General features: G+C 43.8%; 1 protein-coding gene across 4 annotated transcripts in view; it reads left to right on the forward strand.

Moving 5' to 3' along the window:
- Positions 1 to 1,502: 1,502 nt before the first annotated feature.
- NMNAT3 (nicotinamide nucleotide adenylyltransferase 3) overlaps positions 1,503 to 18,116 on the forward strand; it is a 79,156-nt gene continuing 62,542 nt past the window's right edge. Inside the window, exon 1 of one of the 4 annotated variants that reach the window (XM_037908998.2) lies at positions 1,503 to 1,627. Coding sequence is in view for 1 of the 4 variants with exons in the window: in XM_043522333.1 (XP_043378268.1) it covers positions 2,064 to 2,139 (76 nt within the window). In the remaining 3 variants the exon portion in view is untranslated. The other 3 variants (XM_043522333.1, XM_037908999.2, XM_027824907.3) reach the window with 3 other exon arrangements.

An 18,116-nucleotide genomic window follows, 5' to 3' on the forward strand; every position in this document is an offset into this window, starting at 1 on the left:
AGAGGCGGGGGAGGAGCTCCAGCTGCCAGCAGCATCAAGCTTCTGCCCCCACAGGAGAGAGCAGGGGGACGGAGAAGAGCGGGCCAGGCCGGGGCCCCTTTGGACCAGGCACCAGTGGCGCCATGGTAAATCCGGTATTGCTGCCACTGCCCGCCCGCCTGCTTGGCTCGCCGGCCCCCCATCCCCCCAGCTCGCCTACTCGCCTGCCACCGCTGGCTCGCCTCCTCAGCCTCCCTCCCCCACCGCCAGCTCACCTGACCCCCAGCCACTGGCCTCTTCACCACCCCGCCCACCCACCAGCCGGCCATTGGCTTGCCCCATCCCGCCGCTTGCCTACATCCCCCGCGGGCCGCACAGTGAGCCCACGGGGGCCGCAGGCAGCCCTGGGGCCACATGTTGCGCAGGCCTGCACTAGACCACCCTTACGAGCTGTGTATTTATGAAGTGTAAATGTTGCTGTAACCCTGATCCTGCTGACTAGGAAGGGAGGGAGGTGAACACCTTCCCCCAGAGAGAAACGTAAGAGGAACCAGGACTCCATTCCCCCCTTCCCCACATTCACATACGCAAAAAGACCTGTACGGCTTTGTTAGGGGGCCTTCGGGCAAAAACTCTCCACACCCAGCAAATGCTACAGTGCTGCTGATGTGGGATCTGTGAAGCAGCCAGAGCTGCTACCAAACTCTCTGCCTGGACTCTGATCTTCCCCATTGACTCTTGCTACGTTTTGAGACATTGGCTTCTCTGGCCTTTTGGAGCACCCCAGGAGAGATGGGAGGCATTGCCTTTTTCTCCCCACCCATGTCATATTCAATCTACGCCATATAAAGGCAGAGGGTGTGGAAGGGTGAGGGAGGTTAAACTAGACTAGTAGCAAGTGGCTCCCTTCCTGTAGTACTTCAAACGTATAGCCAGCCCAATTACAAGGAGCAGAGAACTTCAGGGAAGAGTCCTGCCCCTTTCAAAGGTGACCTTTTGAGGGAACTTAAAGGGCTGGTAGCTCATTCAGAGGAATCAAATCGCTCAGGTCATATATGGGATAAGTACAGTAGCCAAGTAAAAGTGTCAGCTCTCATTCCTTGATGAGGGTGTGGGGCATTCCCTGGTGTTGGGGGTCTCCCTTGGCTTGTATGTGGGGGAATCTCCCCAGGGCTTGGCTGTGATCCTCTGGCATGAGAGCTCTTTTGGTATGTGGTGGGGGTGGGGGGCAGGTAACCCCTCTGGCTGCATATCTTGCTGTAGCAGTGGGTGTTCCCTGTAGGGATGGCTCCCTCCATAGCTGGGTGTATGAGGGGGTTCACTGGGTGAAGTGTGGGATGTGTATGGAGGGGAGGGCTCCTGGGGGAAATGGGGTCGGGGGGGGGGGGCTGCACAGGAGGAAGGGCTCCCGGGGTGGGGTCGCCGGGGGGTGAGATATGTACACGTGTGAGGAAGGTCACGACGCGGTTTTCAGGGGGGCAGAGCGCCCCGGGGGAGGTTACGCCGCTCTCAGCTTTGCCCCCTCCTCCCCGGCTCCGGGCCCGCCCCGAGCCCCGCCTCTCAGCGGCCGGGCCGGAGGAAAGAGGCGGTGGCTGGGGGCGGGCTCGTCCAACGCGGCTAACGCTGACCCCGAGTCCCCCCGCAGCGGGTAAGGGAGGAAAGGGATGGAGGCAGCCCCCGGGGCCTGGCTAGGCCCAGGCCGGGCTCCCATGCGCGCCAGGTCCCGGGTGACCCGGCTGCCCGCGCTTGCTGCGGGCTGCACCCACCCGCCCAGCCCCTGTATGTGCCGGCGGCGGGGATGGGCCTATCTCCGCGCTGACAGGGCCCGAGCGCCTGCGGCCGCAGCGAGCTGCGACCCGCACCCCTGCTCCGCGGGCCCTGCCTAGGCGGGGGGGCTGGTCAACGTCCGTTCAAAGTAACTTCCCGCCCAGGCCAGGCTCCGTTCCCGGCCAGCGGGACTCCGCCGCCCCGGCCATGTGAACGCCAGGCTGCTCGGGCCGGCACAGCATCGTCCTGGAAATCTGCGTGCGCACAAATTGGGAAACTGGAAACATCCCCACGCTGGGGTGAGGTGGGGGCTATTCATGGGTGTTATCCCCACCCTTCACATGCTTCCTCCACAGTGCCTGTCTGTGCTGTCCGTTGTCCTTTGTAAAGCAGGTAATTGCAGCGCCCATGATGCGGTTGGCTGTAATCCGTAGGTTACCGGGCATGGCGAAGCCTGGTGGGTTGCTCTGTAGGGTCCGTGATCAGGTTTTGATTGTTGACCCTGCTGCTTTTCTTGCAGTCTTTGCCACTTGTGTTTTGGTGACGGTTTTGAGAGCTTTGGCCCCTAACTAAATGGGATTCCTGAAATTAAGGTGGCATCTCGGTGGTAGAGGGGGTAACTGGAGACTTTCATAGTACATGCATCCGATCAAGTGAGCTATAGCTCACAAAAGCTTATGCTCAAATAAATTAGTTAGTCTCTAAGGTGCTACAAGTACTCCTTTTCTTTTTGTGGATACAGACTAACACGGCTGCTACTCTGAAACCTTTCATAGTCATGCAAGTCTGGGTTTGACCTCCAAATCACAGAACATCTAGTGAATCCACTGTCTATGTAAGATCCTTCTTTGGTGTTTTGATTCATTCCTTGTCACCAGAAGAGTGGATGACAAATCTGATTATCTACCTTTAATGTTGCTTTTCAAATTTCCATATGAAAAAATAAGAGATGCTTCCTTTAACTGTCTTTGTGTGCTGTAAGGGCCTGTGTTTCATTTTTACAGAGAATAGGCAGGGATAACATGTAGCATTGTTGGATATGGATGGTGTCAGTTGATCTTTCTCTACCTGTCCGATCTGTGCTTAAGAGGAGAAGGAAAAGGAGACTAGTTCGGGGGGGGGAAGATGTATGTGTAAGAGAAGGTAAAAAGAAAAGGAGTACTTGTGGCACCTTAGAGACTAACCAATTTATTTGAGCATAAGCTTTCGTGAGCTACAGCTCACTTCATCGGATGCGAAAGCTTATGCTCAAATAAATTGGTTAGTCTCTAAGGTGCCACAAGTACTCCTTTTCTTTTTGCGAATACAGACTAACACGGCTGTTACTCTGAAACCTAAGAGAAGGTAAGGATGTATGTCTGATGAAGGAGTAGGTGTTTGGTCTGTGTTGCTGTTTAAATCTGTTTTGGATTTTTAAATGAAGGAAGATTAATTGAATTCTAGGCACTGTAAAAGGCAACGTTTACTATCATTTTTGGTTGTAGTATCAATTTATCTCCACACCAAGATAAATGAACACAGGCCTTTAAATTAAACGAGTGTAGAGTATATTATATGAAGCTGCAAAATACAGCCAAAACATTTTCTTTAAAAAGGCACCTAAAATTAAAATCATGGACTGACCTGGATAGCTGAGGATGGCTAGATACAATGTCAAAAAAGTAGGGCTTGGTAGCTGTCCACAAGAGAATGCCTGTGGAAAAAAAGGGGGGAAAAAAACCAAAACAGATTGCTCAACTTTTCTGTTTTGATTTCCTTGCAATGTTTGGCTGTGCCTCCTTGCCTTCAGCTTTAAGAATGTCTGTTCTGTGAAGTACAACGATTTCTGCCTACTTTTACCACCAGTACTGATCCCGTGCTCAATTGTGGAAGAACATTGAATTGTTTGGGGTTCTGTCCTTTAGTGATTCAATAAGAGACAAAACAGAGACCCTGATTGCTTGTGGTCACTAAGTCCTCAATTCTCCAAACATGCATATGATTAAAGTTATTGACATGCCCAAGTGTTTACAGGATCGGAACCTACAGATCACATGGAACTTTTTATAAGAGTAGAGATGAAGACCTTAGTGTTTGGACCGAACTCCAACTTGGGTAATGACGTTCTTCACACTCAAATTTCCCCTGTAGTTACCACTGGATAATCAATTTTTGCTTAGTGTCCTATGTGGTTTTGTGTCTTTACTATGTGCTGGTAAATGACTACTGCATTCAACCCAAAGGGTGAGTAAAGTGAGCCTTATACACATTGTCATAAATGTAAAGGGAAGTGTAAACCCCTTTAAAATCCCTCCTGGCCAGAGGAAAACTCCTCTCGCCTGTAAAGGGTTAAGAAGCTAAAGGTAACCTCGCTGGCACCTGACCAAAATGACCAATGAGGAGACAAGATACTTTCAAAAGCTGGGAGGAGGGAGAGAAACAAAAGGTCTGTGTGTCTGTCTTTATGCTGCCTTTGCTGGGGATAGACCAGGAATGGAGTCTTAGAACTTTTAGTAAGTAATCCAGCTAAGTACGTGTTAGATTATGATTTCTTTAAATGGCTGAGAAAAGAATTGTGCTGAATAGAATAACTATTTCTGTCTGTGTATCTTTTTTGTAACTTGAGTTGTTGCCTAGAGGGATTCTCTGTATTTTGAATCTAATTACCCTGTAAGGTATCTACTATCCTGATTTTACAGAGGGGATTTCTTTACTTCTATTTACTCCTATTTCTATTAAAAGTCGTCTTGTAAGAAAACTGAATGCTTTTTCATTGTTCTCAGATCCAAGGGTTTGGGTCTGTGGTCACCTCTGCAAATTGGTGAGGCTTTTTACCAAACCTTGTCCAGGAAGTGGGGTGCAAAGTTTTGGGAAGTATTTGGGGGGAAAGACGTTTCCAAACAGCTCTTCCCCAGTAACCAGTATTTGTTTGGTGGTGGTAGCGGCCAATCCAAGGACAAAGGGTGGAATATTTTGTACCTTGGGGAACTTTTTGACCTAAGCTAGTAAAGATAAGCTTAGGAGGTTTTCATGCGGGTTCCCACATCTGTACCCTAGCGTTCAGAGTGGGGGAGGAACCTTGACACACATAGACTGTAAAATGCTCTGGGATCCTTCAGGATGAAAGGTGTTAATATAATTGTTACTACTTCAGAAATGAACCTGTTAGCAGTTTTTACTTCTAATTATTTTATTATTATTTGTATTGTGATAGCAGCTGGGAGCCTCATTGGACCAGGACCTTGTTGTTCTAGATGCTGTACAGACACAGGACAAAAAGACAGTTCCTGCCCCAAAGAGCTTGCAATGTAACTATTGCTTATCTATAGTTAAGAGTGTTTTTAACTTTTTGTTAGACAGTTGTCTAGGCGGCAGGTAGAACAGATAGTAGAACCTCATTCTGGATCCTATTTTTGGGGAGCAAGGGTAGTTTGAAAAATGAAAGTAAATGATTACTAAGCGCTGTTTTCCCTGCAATCTTTGTTTTTTCTTTCTTCTTTACTTTTCTAACAGTAAGTGAAAGCAAACACAACCAAGAATCAGAACTGGGAAAGTGAAGAGAAAGTCTTAAAGCTTCTTTCATTAAACAAGGGTATTCCACTAGGGAAGTAGATCTCATCATGGAATGGATCACCCAAACACCCCTGCGAGAACCGGCTTCCATACAGAAAAAATAACCCAATTGATCGCACTCCCCTAGTTGTCTCCTTCCACCTCATACTAGTATGCTTTCAGGGTATCATTATGCAATTACAACAACCCGTACTTGAGGGTGACCACATCCTGAAAGAAATCTTTCTCAGCCTTCTTCCCCCTGCACCCATTTCTGCCTTCAAACAACCTCCCTCCCCTAGCTTTGCCAAGGTCATCATGAGAAGCAAGCTCTCCACAGATCAGGACACACTGACTCAAAGTGGTGCCAGAACAACAGATGCAAAACATGCAGACATAGCAATACTGCTATGATGATCAGTACCATCGCCACTCTCCCCAACACACCTTTCAAGATCCATGAGTCCTACACTTGTCTATCAGAACATGTGGTATATCTCATCCAGAACATCAAAAGCCACAACAACTTTGTGGGTGAAGCTAGACAATCACTGTGCTCTCAAATGAACTCATGAAAAAAATACATCCTATCACCTATGAGCAAATCCTTTTCATGAAGTGATCACTTCATATCTAACCTCTCAGTTCTCACCTTCAAAGGAAAGCTATACAATGCCTTCAGATGATGAGCCTGGAACTTAAATTCATTATGCTCCTGGACATTAAAAACCATGGACTGGACAGAGACAGGTTTTATAGCTCATTACAACACTGTATAACACGCCCTACCACCTGCTAACCCTTAATTGCCCACTTCATTTTAAGTGGTGGTCTACCTGCAGCACGTGTAGATCCCCTTATGCTTAAGAATCTGTCCCACCTTATATTTAGTTTGGACACTTCGGTTACCTTTTCCAGACCTAAGGAAGAGCTCTGTGTAACTTGCAGTGTTGCCCATTCCACCAATATAAGTTGGTCCAATAAAAGACATCACCTCACCTACCTTGGTCTCGCTGAGGAAACAGTCAAAATAGTAGTGGGGGGTGGGAATTGAAGGTTGCATGACATAACTACATAGCACGCAGTGGACAGAGAATGGACTGGGACTCAGAAAACTTGGGTTCTGTTCCTGACTTGGCCTCTGGAGTGCTAGGTGACCACTCCGCGGCTCAGTTTCCCCATCTGTAAAATGGTGATAAGGACTCCTTTGTAAAATGCTTTGAGATCTACTGATGAAAAGTGCTAGATGAGACGATATATTCAAACAGTATTGCATTTTTATAGTTTATATTATTAATATGTATCCCAATTAATTGAAAAAGTTTTAAATATTTAGGCTGGTATTTTAAAAGAAGCTACGGGAATTTTAAAATACAATGAGAATTGGGAACCTAAATTCCTTAGGCTCTTTTGAAAATCCCAACCTTAATTATCTTAATCAGCAGTCTGTGTGCAAATGAGCACACCGGACAGGCAAGCAAAATATGTTAGAACATAGATATGCCACCAGAGGGAATTTTTTTTTTATGCCCAAATTGTTTTGAAATCTTTGATCACTTTGATTATTATTTACTAGTTGAAATTCTAAACATATAGACTTGTGTGCATGAGGTGGGGGAAACAATTTAAACTATTGATTTGAACAGCAGGCTTGATTTACAAAATACCTAGCCCTAGTGGGAAAACTTTTGCGTGTTTTATGTTTTTGCATGGTGCTCTGATTACCCAAAGTCTTAATCACAAATTTCCTATTAATTGTGATATGTTACTTTCAGGGTCACCTAGGTGTTATTGAATTTTGTAATTTTGTTTAAAATAGCATCAATAATATGTACAATATTAGCTCAGACTCTCAAGTCTGGTATCCTGCCTCTGGCAGCAGCCAATACTTGAAACTTTAGAGAGTGATGAGAAAACCCATAATGCACTTAGCAAATTGTACAGATCTGTATATGGGAGAATAATTCCTCCTTGGTCGCTAGTGGTGGTCAGTTTACACCATGGAGCACTAGAATGATAACCTTTCTTAGATTATCTTTTTTCCATTCTGTTTGAATTCTTTATTTCAGTAGAAGACACCAATTATTTGACTGGGAGACTTTTTTTTAATGACTATACAGTAAATTGGCAAGATGTAGTTTCTCCCAGCAGAACAGGTGCCTTAAGATTATCTCATTTTTAAAGGCTGAGTTGTTAGACGAATTGATCTCTCTTCTGTGTGTCCACTGTGTTCCTAGCATCTATTATCATCCCTTTTTTTCCTTTTATTCCCCTTTTGGTCATCGTATTCAACTTATTCATAAATGATCTGGAGAAAGGGGTAAACAGTGAGGTGGCAAAGTTTGCAGATGATACTAAACTGCTCAAGATAGTTAAGACCAAAGCAGACTGTGAAGAACTTCAAAAAGATCTCACAAAACTAAGTGATTGGGCAACAAAATGGCAAGTAAAATTTAATGTGGATAAATGTAAAGTAATGCACACTGGAAAAAATAACCCCAACTATACATACAATATGATGGGGGCTAATTTAGCTACAACTAATCAGGAGAAAGATCTTGGAGTCATCGTGGATAGTTCTCTGAAGATGTCCACGCAGTGTGCAGCGGCAGTCAAAAAAGCAAACGGGGTGTTAGGAACCCTTAAGAAAGGGATTGAGAATAAGACAGAGAATATCTTATTGCCCTTATATAAATCCATGGTATGCCCACATCGTGAATACTGCATAGAGATGTGGTCTCCTCATCTCAAAAAAGATATATTGGCATTAGAAAAGGTTCAAAAAAGAGCAACTAAATGATTGGGGTTTGGAATGGGTCCCATATGAGGAGAGATTAAAGAAGCTAGGACTTTTCATCTTGGAAAAGAGGAGACTTAAGGGGGGATATGATAGAGGTATATAAAATCATGAGTGGTGTGGAGAAAGTGAATAAGGACAAGTTATTTACTTGTTCCCATAATATAAGAAATAGGGGCCACCAAATGAAATTAATGGGTAGCACATTAAAAACAAATAAAAGGAAGTTCTTCACTCAGTGCACGTCAACCTGTGGAACTCCTTGCTTGAGGAGGTTGTGAAGGCTACGACTATAACAGGGTTTAAAAGAGAACTGGATAACTTCATGGAGGTTAAGTCCATTAATGGCTATTAGCCAGGATGGGTAAGGAATGGTGTCCCTAGCCTCTGTTTGTCAGTGGGTGGAGATGGATGACAGAAGAGAGTTCACGAGATCATTACCTGTTAAGTTTACTTCCTCTGGGGCACCTGGCATTGGCCACTGTTGGTAGACAGGATACTGGGCTGGATGGACCTTTGGTCTGACCCAGTATGGCCATTCTTATTCTTTTATCCATTTGTTGTTTCTTGTCGTATTCTTAGATTGTAAATTGTTTGGGGCAGCACATAGCACAGAGAGGTACTGGTCCATGACAGGGGCTTCCAGACACTTCAGTAATAGAAGCAATAAATAATAATAATAATTAATAGGTGTAAGACTTGATTTACCACAAAATATTCAGACGCTAATGCAGTTGGCCTGTTTTTTCAGTGCCCCTCATATTACTAATACTTTGCATAATATATTAATGTAATGCTTTCTTTTCCTATACAGGTGTTTGGTTACTACTGGCAATGCAGAGCTAGTTACCTATGTTCTTTCTAAGGAAGAAATTAGCAATTAAAATGACATCATGCTAATAAAAAACCTGAAATGTAAAATGTGAGCAAACACTTATCACATTTTGAAACTGGAAAGTGAGTGGAAAAAGCATTGGGTTTTTAAAAAGTTTTGGAGTATAGCGTCCCCTACGAAAATCTGTTGGAAATCCTGTGTGTTACTGTGGGATTTTTGTGTGTGTGCTGATAGGATGTGGAACGTTTGCATATCGTTTCCTTGTTGAGTTTCTTCAGTAGAAATTCTTGCTGCTTGCATTAGGTTGCTCCATGTTGTAGCTAGATTCACAGGCAAAGCTGGTTTGGGTTAGCTGTTGTGCTGCTTTACCATTTTTAAGGCATTATTTGTAAGTAGTTTGTGCTTTCATAACTAATTTTGGCTTTACTAGTGCTTAAAATGGGGGCAGGGAGAAAGGAAGAGGCACAAAGCATCACAGATCTAGCAAAGTGAATAAATAAACTCAAGCCTGTTACTGAAAGATACACTTTACTCTCTGTTTTAACAAAAATGCTGCTTCCAGATTGGGATAATCCCTCCACTTTTTTCAGACCGCTTTAAGTACTGGCTTACACCCAGGGGTGCTGGAAGGGGTGAGGGGGCACATGGCCCCATCAGTTTTTACTGGCCATAAGGGCAAGCAATGGGAGAAGGGGGCGTAGAGGAGTGAATGGGGAGCAGGGTCTTGAGCGGAAGAGCGGGTGCGGGGAGAAGGGCCGCACGGGGGGGGGGGGGGGGGGGGGGGGGCGCATGGTTTGGGTGCTGGCGTTTCCGCCACTCCTGCTTTCACCCCTAATAAATAAATTTTGCTAACTCTAAAAGAATTACAAGTTAGGTAATAGAACTGTTTTATTTCTGAACTGACCATTCTAGTGGAATTGTGGAGGTTTTTAAAATTGAGCTTCTAGTGGTTTGAAAATGGAGATGTTACTTTGGCTAAATTGGCTGATCACTTGGCTTGGGAATACTGGCATCGCAGATTAGTCATGCATGTAACCTTTTCCTCAACATTAATGATTGCTAATTGCAGGGCACTGTTCAGTTGTGTGCAATGAACAAACTTATGTTTAGGAGTCAAGATAGATCTCTCATTCAGTACCCTCTGTGGGCTTTGTTCTCTAGTCCTTGTGCAGGCAAAACTCTAATACTGCAGGATAGGGACCTAAGTGAGAAGAATAGAAGCAGCTCTGGTTTAAGTGGGTGGGAATACCAGGAATTGTTGTGTAAGCTGCAACTTGTGCACAGACTCCTAGCACGGTTTGTTTGATTGTTTGATTTTTGTGAGGCTTCAAGAACAGCACAGGGTCTGCCTATGGGCAACGCGTAGTGGGATCCAGGAGTAACCAAACTGCTTACATTGCCACCAAATGTGTAGATCATGGAAAGACCCTTGTGGCTAGCCTCGTTTGACTCCTTTCGTAGGTAATTATGGATTAGTGAATTTCCTCTAGTTTTGTTAAGTAGATAAAGAAGTGAAACTGTGTAAGTATACAGTAATACACGACATACTCAAATTATATTGCATTTTTATATTGTATATAATTACAATAAAAGGCATAATTTTAAAAAGTAACAATTTATTAGAGCAAATGTGTGAAGTGTTCCATATCTTTACTGAAGAAAAAGCAGAAAGACCTTGAGGAGTTCCTTTTTAACACTGAAAACATAAATAATATAAATGAATTGAGATAAGGGAAATATGATCTTGACAAAGGCCCTGACATTGCATACGCTTTGAAACATATTTAGTGCTATGCACATAAGTTCCTTGAATTCAGTAGGGCTTCTCTTGTAAATAAAGCTGCCCACCGGCATAAGATTTTGCAGGATCAGGCCTGAAATCAGGAAATTCAGATACTTGCAACTGCAGCACCCTCAACTGAATGCACCTGTGCAGTCCCATTAATGGGATGCAGGAGTCCGTGCTGGAATATCCCACTGTGGATTTGGTAGTTAATTAATTTTTGATGAATTATTTAATGTGTGAATTTTTGTGAGCGAATACAATATAACTAACATGGATTAGTTTTAGTACATACATGTAATGATTTTACGAACCACGTTGGCTGTTATGAGTTGCTTTGTCACTGTGTAATGTCAATGAAAAGTTGCCAGTTTGGTGACTTTGATGTCAGTTCTTTGCAATGGCATAAAGAGGATAAAGAACTTAATTTTTTTAAAAATCCAGGTGTGGCTTGCATTTCAGAGGAGAAAAGTTTTTGATAAAAGGACAAAACAAATGTAAGTGAGATTTTTAAATGTTTATTTCAGAAATGTAATAACAATGAACACTTCTCCAAGATTTAAATTTTCAAACTTAATTCAAGAAACGAATATATTTTTTTCCTTGTTTTAGAGTTTAGCTAGTCTGGTATTTTTAAATTAAAAGAAAATAATGATGCCAAACTGAATTGAAATGATGCAAAGAAGGCACATTGATGCATCTGTGGCAGGGAATCTGCCTTTGATATAGCTTCTAATGGAGTCAGCTGAAGAGCAAAGTATAACAATGTGATTTGAAGGGCCGCCAGCTTGAAGGGAGGAGCAGGCAATTCCAAAGTGGCTAGCTCCCTCTGTTAACACCTCAGGCATTTGAAATTCATGGTAGGGAGACCTATTGCAGTTTATCTGTAAGGCACCATACCCATTGATATGCTGCTGCCAGCTCCCATTTGCTCAGAAAATTACTGCTTAGACCAAGAAAGGATATTTTAAAGCTTAAAGCCAAGAAAAATGGAGGGACACCCCCCCAATAAAGCTCCACCCCATCTTGTGTGCTGAGCAAGAAAGCTACCGTGTTTACATAACAGATTTATTTTCAAGATGACAAAATCTGCATACCTGTCTCTGTCAGTCTCTGCATTTAAATGCCAGAGTTAACTCTCCACAGTTGAAATGTGAAAAAGCCCATATGATCCCTTGTGTTCTTATATGGTCACTGCTTTGGAGAAGACTAGGATCTGTCAGAATAAGAGGACCAGAGTTTTATCTGCAACTTATAAAAACTACGAATGGACTGTTATATGCCTTGACTATACGCGCAGGAGGTGGGGTCTGCTTTGTATTTTAATAGGCTAGGACTGATTGATTGATTATTATATCCTCACATGCAATGTCATTTTTAAATAGAGGGCAAATGAAACTGGCAAATGAAATGAGGTGCACTTAAGTCACTGGCATTTCACAGAAGCATGGTCAGTTACGTGGCCCTGAAGTGGTTATATGTATGGTATCTTGAGAGTGTCTGTGTCTAGTATTTATACCAGCCTTGCAAAATTCTGCTTGGCCAGGGTCAGTATTTTGTTGATGGGCAAATAGAATATTCTGTACCACTGAAATAAACAAATATGGCTCATCTATATAATTATTTATATTATGCTAATCACCAAGGTATCTAGGTGTGGATGCACTGGTAAATTTTCATAACAGTTATGCAGTACTGCTTTGGACAAAAGCACACGCTAGCAGGAATATATTAGCTTGAATATTTTTTGTTGTGGAGATTGTCCCATAATTTTATGGTATTAGGATGGGTTGATCACCGACTGGCAGTATTTTTAAGGGGATTGTGTATATCAGGATTTTTAGCCAAATTTTCCTGTGAGGTTGTGGGAGGATCAATGAGATTTTATATTCTTTAGCCAACTTTATTGCCTAAAAATGTAGTTTGGGGACATATTACCTGCTGGTGTAAATCAGTGTAACTGAGCTGGCTTCAGTGAAGCTGCAGTGATCTACACCATCTAAAGATTTGGCCCTTTAAGTTCATGAGGTAGGTTGTGATCTCACACCTGTACAAATCTAATTTTAGTGAAGTTACTCCAGATTCGCCCAGTGCAATACGATCAGAATCCTGTCCTATGTTTCTAGAATTCAATTTTTTCTGGCTTGTCCAGAAAATTTAATGTAATGTAAGGGTCAAACTGGTCCTTACTGTGCAAGCATCAGTGTCTTGTCCTTCAGTTTACTAACTTTACTGCATACTTGAAGGTTCATATATTAAACTGCACTTGCTCAGCACTGTATTGTACATTCCAATAATTAATGAGAAATGGGTTGAGTTACTGATCGTTTCAGCAGAATTTACTGTGATCATCTGTAACATCATCTATTATTGATGTATTGCAGGAATATAAGCAATACAAGAAGAACTCACATGGATTCCCTAATGAATGTTATAATCGTTGTTTTATCTTAAAAGCTATTTGATATGGAGAAAGTGTGTCCTCCACATTTCTAAAGATGTCAGCATATCTTGTTTGTGCAGCCACATGCTTTACCGGATTTCTCAAAGTGACCCTCTCAACTTGTTCATGCGTAAATTTGACCTGCTGTACCACATCTCTTGAAGGATCCTGATGTGCTTTATGAACGTACAGCCTTACCTATAGTGTAGCCACTTTTTGAGTGTAAGGTGGCATTTGGGGACAACTGGCACACAGTGATAGAGAATAAGAAATTTTGGCAGAAAACATCAGGGAAAACCCCCTATGTTAAGTGCCATGGGATTTTTATTGGCAAACAGGACCTAATTGGCAAGGACTCATTCTAAAGAACTATGGGATGGAACTTAATCTATCTGCTATAGTCTAGTAAGGTGTGAACCTGTTGTTCAAGACAGTTTAGGTATTTCAAGCTTGATTCTTAGGCCTGGTCTACACTACGAGTTTGTCGGATTTAGCAGCGTTAAATCGAATTAAACCTGCACCCGTCCACACAACGAAGCCATTTTTTTCGACATAAAGGGCTTTTAAAACCGATTTCTGTACTCCTCCCCAACGAGGGGATTAGTGCTGAAATCGACATTGCCATTTTGAATTAGGGTTAGTGTGGATGCAATTCGAAGGTATTGGCCTCCAGGAGCTGTCCCACAGTGCACCATTGTAACCGCTCTGGACAGCACTCTGAACTCGGATGCACTGGCCAGGTGTACAGGAAAAGCCCTGGGAACTTTTGAATCTCATTTCCTGTTTGGCCAGGCGAGCTCATCAGCACAGGTGACCATGCAGTCCTAGAATCGAAAAAGAGTTCCAGCATGGACTGAACAGGAGGTACTGGATCTGATTGCTGTATGGGGAGAGGAATCTGTGCTATCAAGAAGATATGCTATGCCAAAACATTTCAAAAAATCTCCTGAGGCCATGAGGGACAGAGGCTACAGCAGGGACGCAACACAGTTCCATGGCATGAGCCTGCCCCAGTAACACCATGATCTCCAAATTGCTGGGGACCGCGGTTTTAGAGAAATCTGCGTTCATGTCCTCATCACCGCACTTCCGTCGCCTCCTCGCCTGGTTTTTCAGGTGCTGGTTCTGCATAAACTGCATAAAGTTAACTTTCGTAGTGTAGACATAGCCTTAGAGCACTAAGTCATCTCCTCTGTCATGAAAGTTAACTGCTGCGGTGAGCTGAACAGGCTCCATGCTTGCTGTGCTATGGCGTCTGCTCGGGCAATCTAGGGAAAAGCCATGAATTTATTGTCTGCTGTTGCTTTCACGGAGGGAGGGAGGGATGGTTGACTGGCGACATTTACCTATAACTACTCGCGACAAATTTTTGGCCCCATCAGGCATTGGGAGCTCAGCCCAGAATTCCAATGGGCAGCGGGAACTGTGGGATAGCTACCCACAGTGCACTGATCGGAATGTCGATGCTTGCCATGGTACTGTGGATACACACCGCCGAATTAATGTGCTTAGTGTGGACGCATGCACTCGACTTTATACAATCTGTTCCCAAAAATCGACTTCTGTAAAATCGGAGTACTTTCGTAGTGTAGACATGGCCTTAGAGCAGTAAGTCATCTCCTCTGTCATTAAAAACAACACCTAAACTTCAGCTGTTTGTTCTGCAGCAGCAAGCTAACAAAATCTCTGACCAGATCGCTGCACTTACTCCGATTCATGATCCTTGAAGACCGATAACACAGAACCAGAAGGATATGTTGGCTTTATCTGATTAGAACCACAGCCAAAGTCAGTGCCCTCCCACCCACCTAAATTGACGGGGAAATTTTAAATATAAAATGTCTAAAGACATTTTTAACATTCTTTTTGTTAAAACCAAGCTAGAGCTAAGTGAAAAAATGAAAAAATTAACAGCTAAAAATGTGGAGAGTGTGCTCTAATCTCTGAAGTGGTTTATACCCCCAAACTTTTTTCCATTCCTCCTTACAAAATTTGACTTGCTCATGCTGAATAACTATTTTTTATTTCAATTTTTTTTCTTATGCACACCATCATGGTCTAATTGGGCAAGTAGATTTTGTGCCTGGGCTGGTAAATTTTCAGGATGGTTTTGCAAGGCTGCCCTACCTGCAAAGTAGTCCAAAAAAGTTACCGATAAATATTAATTGTAACGAATCGTAACTTTTTGTGAAGTGATTTTTTGAACATCTGAATTGGAATACCCTGAGAAGCACATTTTTGAATGAGTATGCAAAACCGTTTACTGTGGCGATACTTGAGCCTGTATACAATAATGATCTCTTAGCAATATTGTTACTCTCAAGCTTGCATCCTTATTTTTCTCAGTAGTAAAATATAAAGGTGTTTTCATACTACAGAGCCAAATTATCAAAGCTATAATATCATCATAGACAATAAAGTACTTAAAAAAATCCTTTTAAACCTCAAACATAACATGCATATCTCTTCCTCTGATCTGTTGCTTTAATTACCCTTATTTCACAAATGCAGTAGAAATATTTTTTTCTAGCATTCCCAAGGCACATTTTTTTATTTTATTTTTTTACTAATGGGATTTCAGGCTCCTAGACCTTGTGATGCTTTGAGGCACACATATCTCCTATATATGATACCTGGGCAGTAAGCAGCTGAATGGGCTTGTGCTCTGCTGTCTTGCAGTTTTTAAGCAATGTAGCAGCAAATAACTTTAAGCATATCAAGACGGTTTTGAAGCCCAGCAGTTATTTGGAAAAGGAACTACATGGGAATGTAACCTTATCTTAAATGATTGCCATTTTTGTCATGCAGCAGAGCAGAATTGAATCTGGTTTGCTGTGCGGTAATTGCACAATCATAAAATGCTACCATGCAACTTAATATTTCTGTTTCTTGCTGAATAAAATGGTCTGGCTAGCTGATCTGCAAATGCCAGGCTTTGTTGTTTGCGTTGCCTCTCACCTTTTAGCACTAACGGTTTAAAAGAAAAGTTTTTCCAGTGACAAGCCATAATTTAAAAAATGATGGATGCATAATAGAGTATAACAGCTAGAGATTTTTTTTAGGACACATTTGAATAGTTCTGTTTCCCAAATTTACTGTAGAAAAATAGTAGAGTGAATCGACACTATATATTGCAATTCTGTAGTCATACCACCCTGTGCTCTGGTCCTATATGTTTTAACCAACTAATCAGGGCCATGCCTGGGTGAGTATTTGGATGGGAAACTAAGGGCATGGCTACACTTGTGAGTTAGAGTGCATTGAAGCAGCCCTGGGCACCCTAACTCACGACGTGTCCATGCTGGCAAGGCACCTAGAGCGCCCGGTCTCCACGGCTGGAGTGCTCCTGGTAATCCACCTCGATGAGAAGCATAATGCTTGCTGCACCCCGGCTGGAGAGCCACAGCACCAGTGTGGACACCCTGCTCTGTTAATGCAGTCTGATCGACCTCCAGAAGTGTCCCACAGTGCCTGTTCTAGCCACTCTGGTTATCACTTTGAACTCTTTTGCCCTGCCGTCAGGTGACCAACCATCAGACCTGCCCTTTAAATTCTCTGGGAATTTTGAAAATCCCCTTCCTGTTTGCTGAGCAAGATTCTCAGCAAATATTTCCAGGTGACCATGCCTCCACGCGCCAGATAATTCCAGTATGGAGCAATAGCAAGGTGCTGGACCTCATCAGTGTTTGGGGGGAGGAAGCTGTCCAGTCCCAGCTGCGCTTCAGCCGTAGGAATTATGATACCTTCGGGCAGATATCAAGGGCCAAGATGGAAAGGGGCCATGACTGGGATGCACAACAGTGCAGGGTTAAAGTGAAGGAGCTGCGGAATGTCTACCACAAAGCCCGCGAGGCAAACCGCAGCTCCGGTGCTGCCCCTGTGACCTGCTGTTTCTGCAAAGAGCTGGACGCAATACTTGGGGGCGACCCCACCTACACCATGGACACTTCAGAGCCCAGTTCAACAAGGCAAGAGGAGGAGGAGGAAAGCGGGAGTGAGGGTGCTGAGGAGGAGGGAGACACCCCGGCATCCCTAGATGCATGCAGCCAGGAGCTGTTCTCAAGCCAGAAGGAAGGTAGCCAGTCGCAGCAGCTGGTGCCTGGGGAAGGATAAACACCAGAGGAGGTGCCCGGTAAGCGGCTTTTATTTTGGGAAGGAAGTTGTTTGGTGCAGGCTCTTGGGGCGAGGAGGGTTAGGGCTGGATGTGGAATAGAGCGTTGATGTGCTCTCTCACATCGCGGTAATCGGTCTCAGTGATCTCTTCAAAGGTCTCATGCAGAAGCTGGGCAATGTACTTGCGCAGGTTCCTTGGGAGAGCTACTGTGCTCCTTGTCCCAGTCAAGCTTAACAGTCCACACCACTGTGCCATGTGGGGCGGGGGGACCATTGCTGCACACAGGCAAGCTGCATATGGGCCAGGGCTGAAGCCGCATTATAGTAGAAGACTCTCCCTTGCTTCCCAAGTCACCCTCAGCAGCGAGATATCTTCCAGGACGAACTCCTGTGGAAAATGTGGGTACTGTGTTCAGTTCAGCGGACCCCTGCAGCTGTTAGCTCTCCCCAAGGCACAGAGCCCCAGAGGACAGTACGGCAGTGAAACAATCAGTCCCCCTTGACCCTGTGTACTTACTCACCATTTGGAGCTCCTGTGGGTTATGTGGGCTCGCTTTGGGACAGACAGATTCTGCTTTTGGGTAGACTGTGCTTGTCTTTGGGTATGGGCGAATCATTGCTCTGTCTGGTGTGAACAATGCTGCGTCTGTTAAGTGTTGCATTTTGGGTTTACAGATGCAACCTTTAGATCTCGGCCATCCTTGTTATTACCGGCTGAAAGACTCCAAAGAATTAGGAAGAGGCCACGTAGAAGCAAAGACGGCATGCTGCATGAAGTAACGCAGTAGTCCCTTAATGAAAATCAAAAAGTGCAGGAGTGGCAGGAGAATGAAAGGAGGGTCCGCCAGCAGAATGCAGATCGCCGGCA

Source organism: Chelonia mydas, chromosome 9 (assembly GCF_015237465.2).
Source record: "Chelonia mydas isolate rCheMyd1 chromosome 9, rCheMyd1.pri.v2, whole genome shotgun sequence".
In the NCBI taxonomy this organism is placed as follows: domain Eukaryota; kingdom Metazoa; phylum Chordata; order Testudines; family Cheloniidae; genus Chelonia; species Chelonia mydas.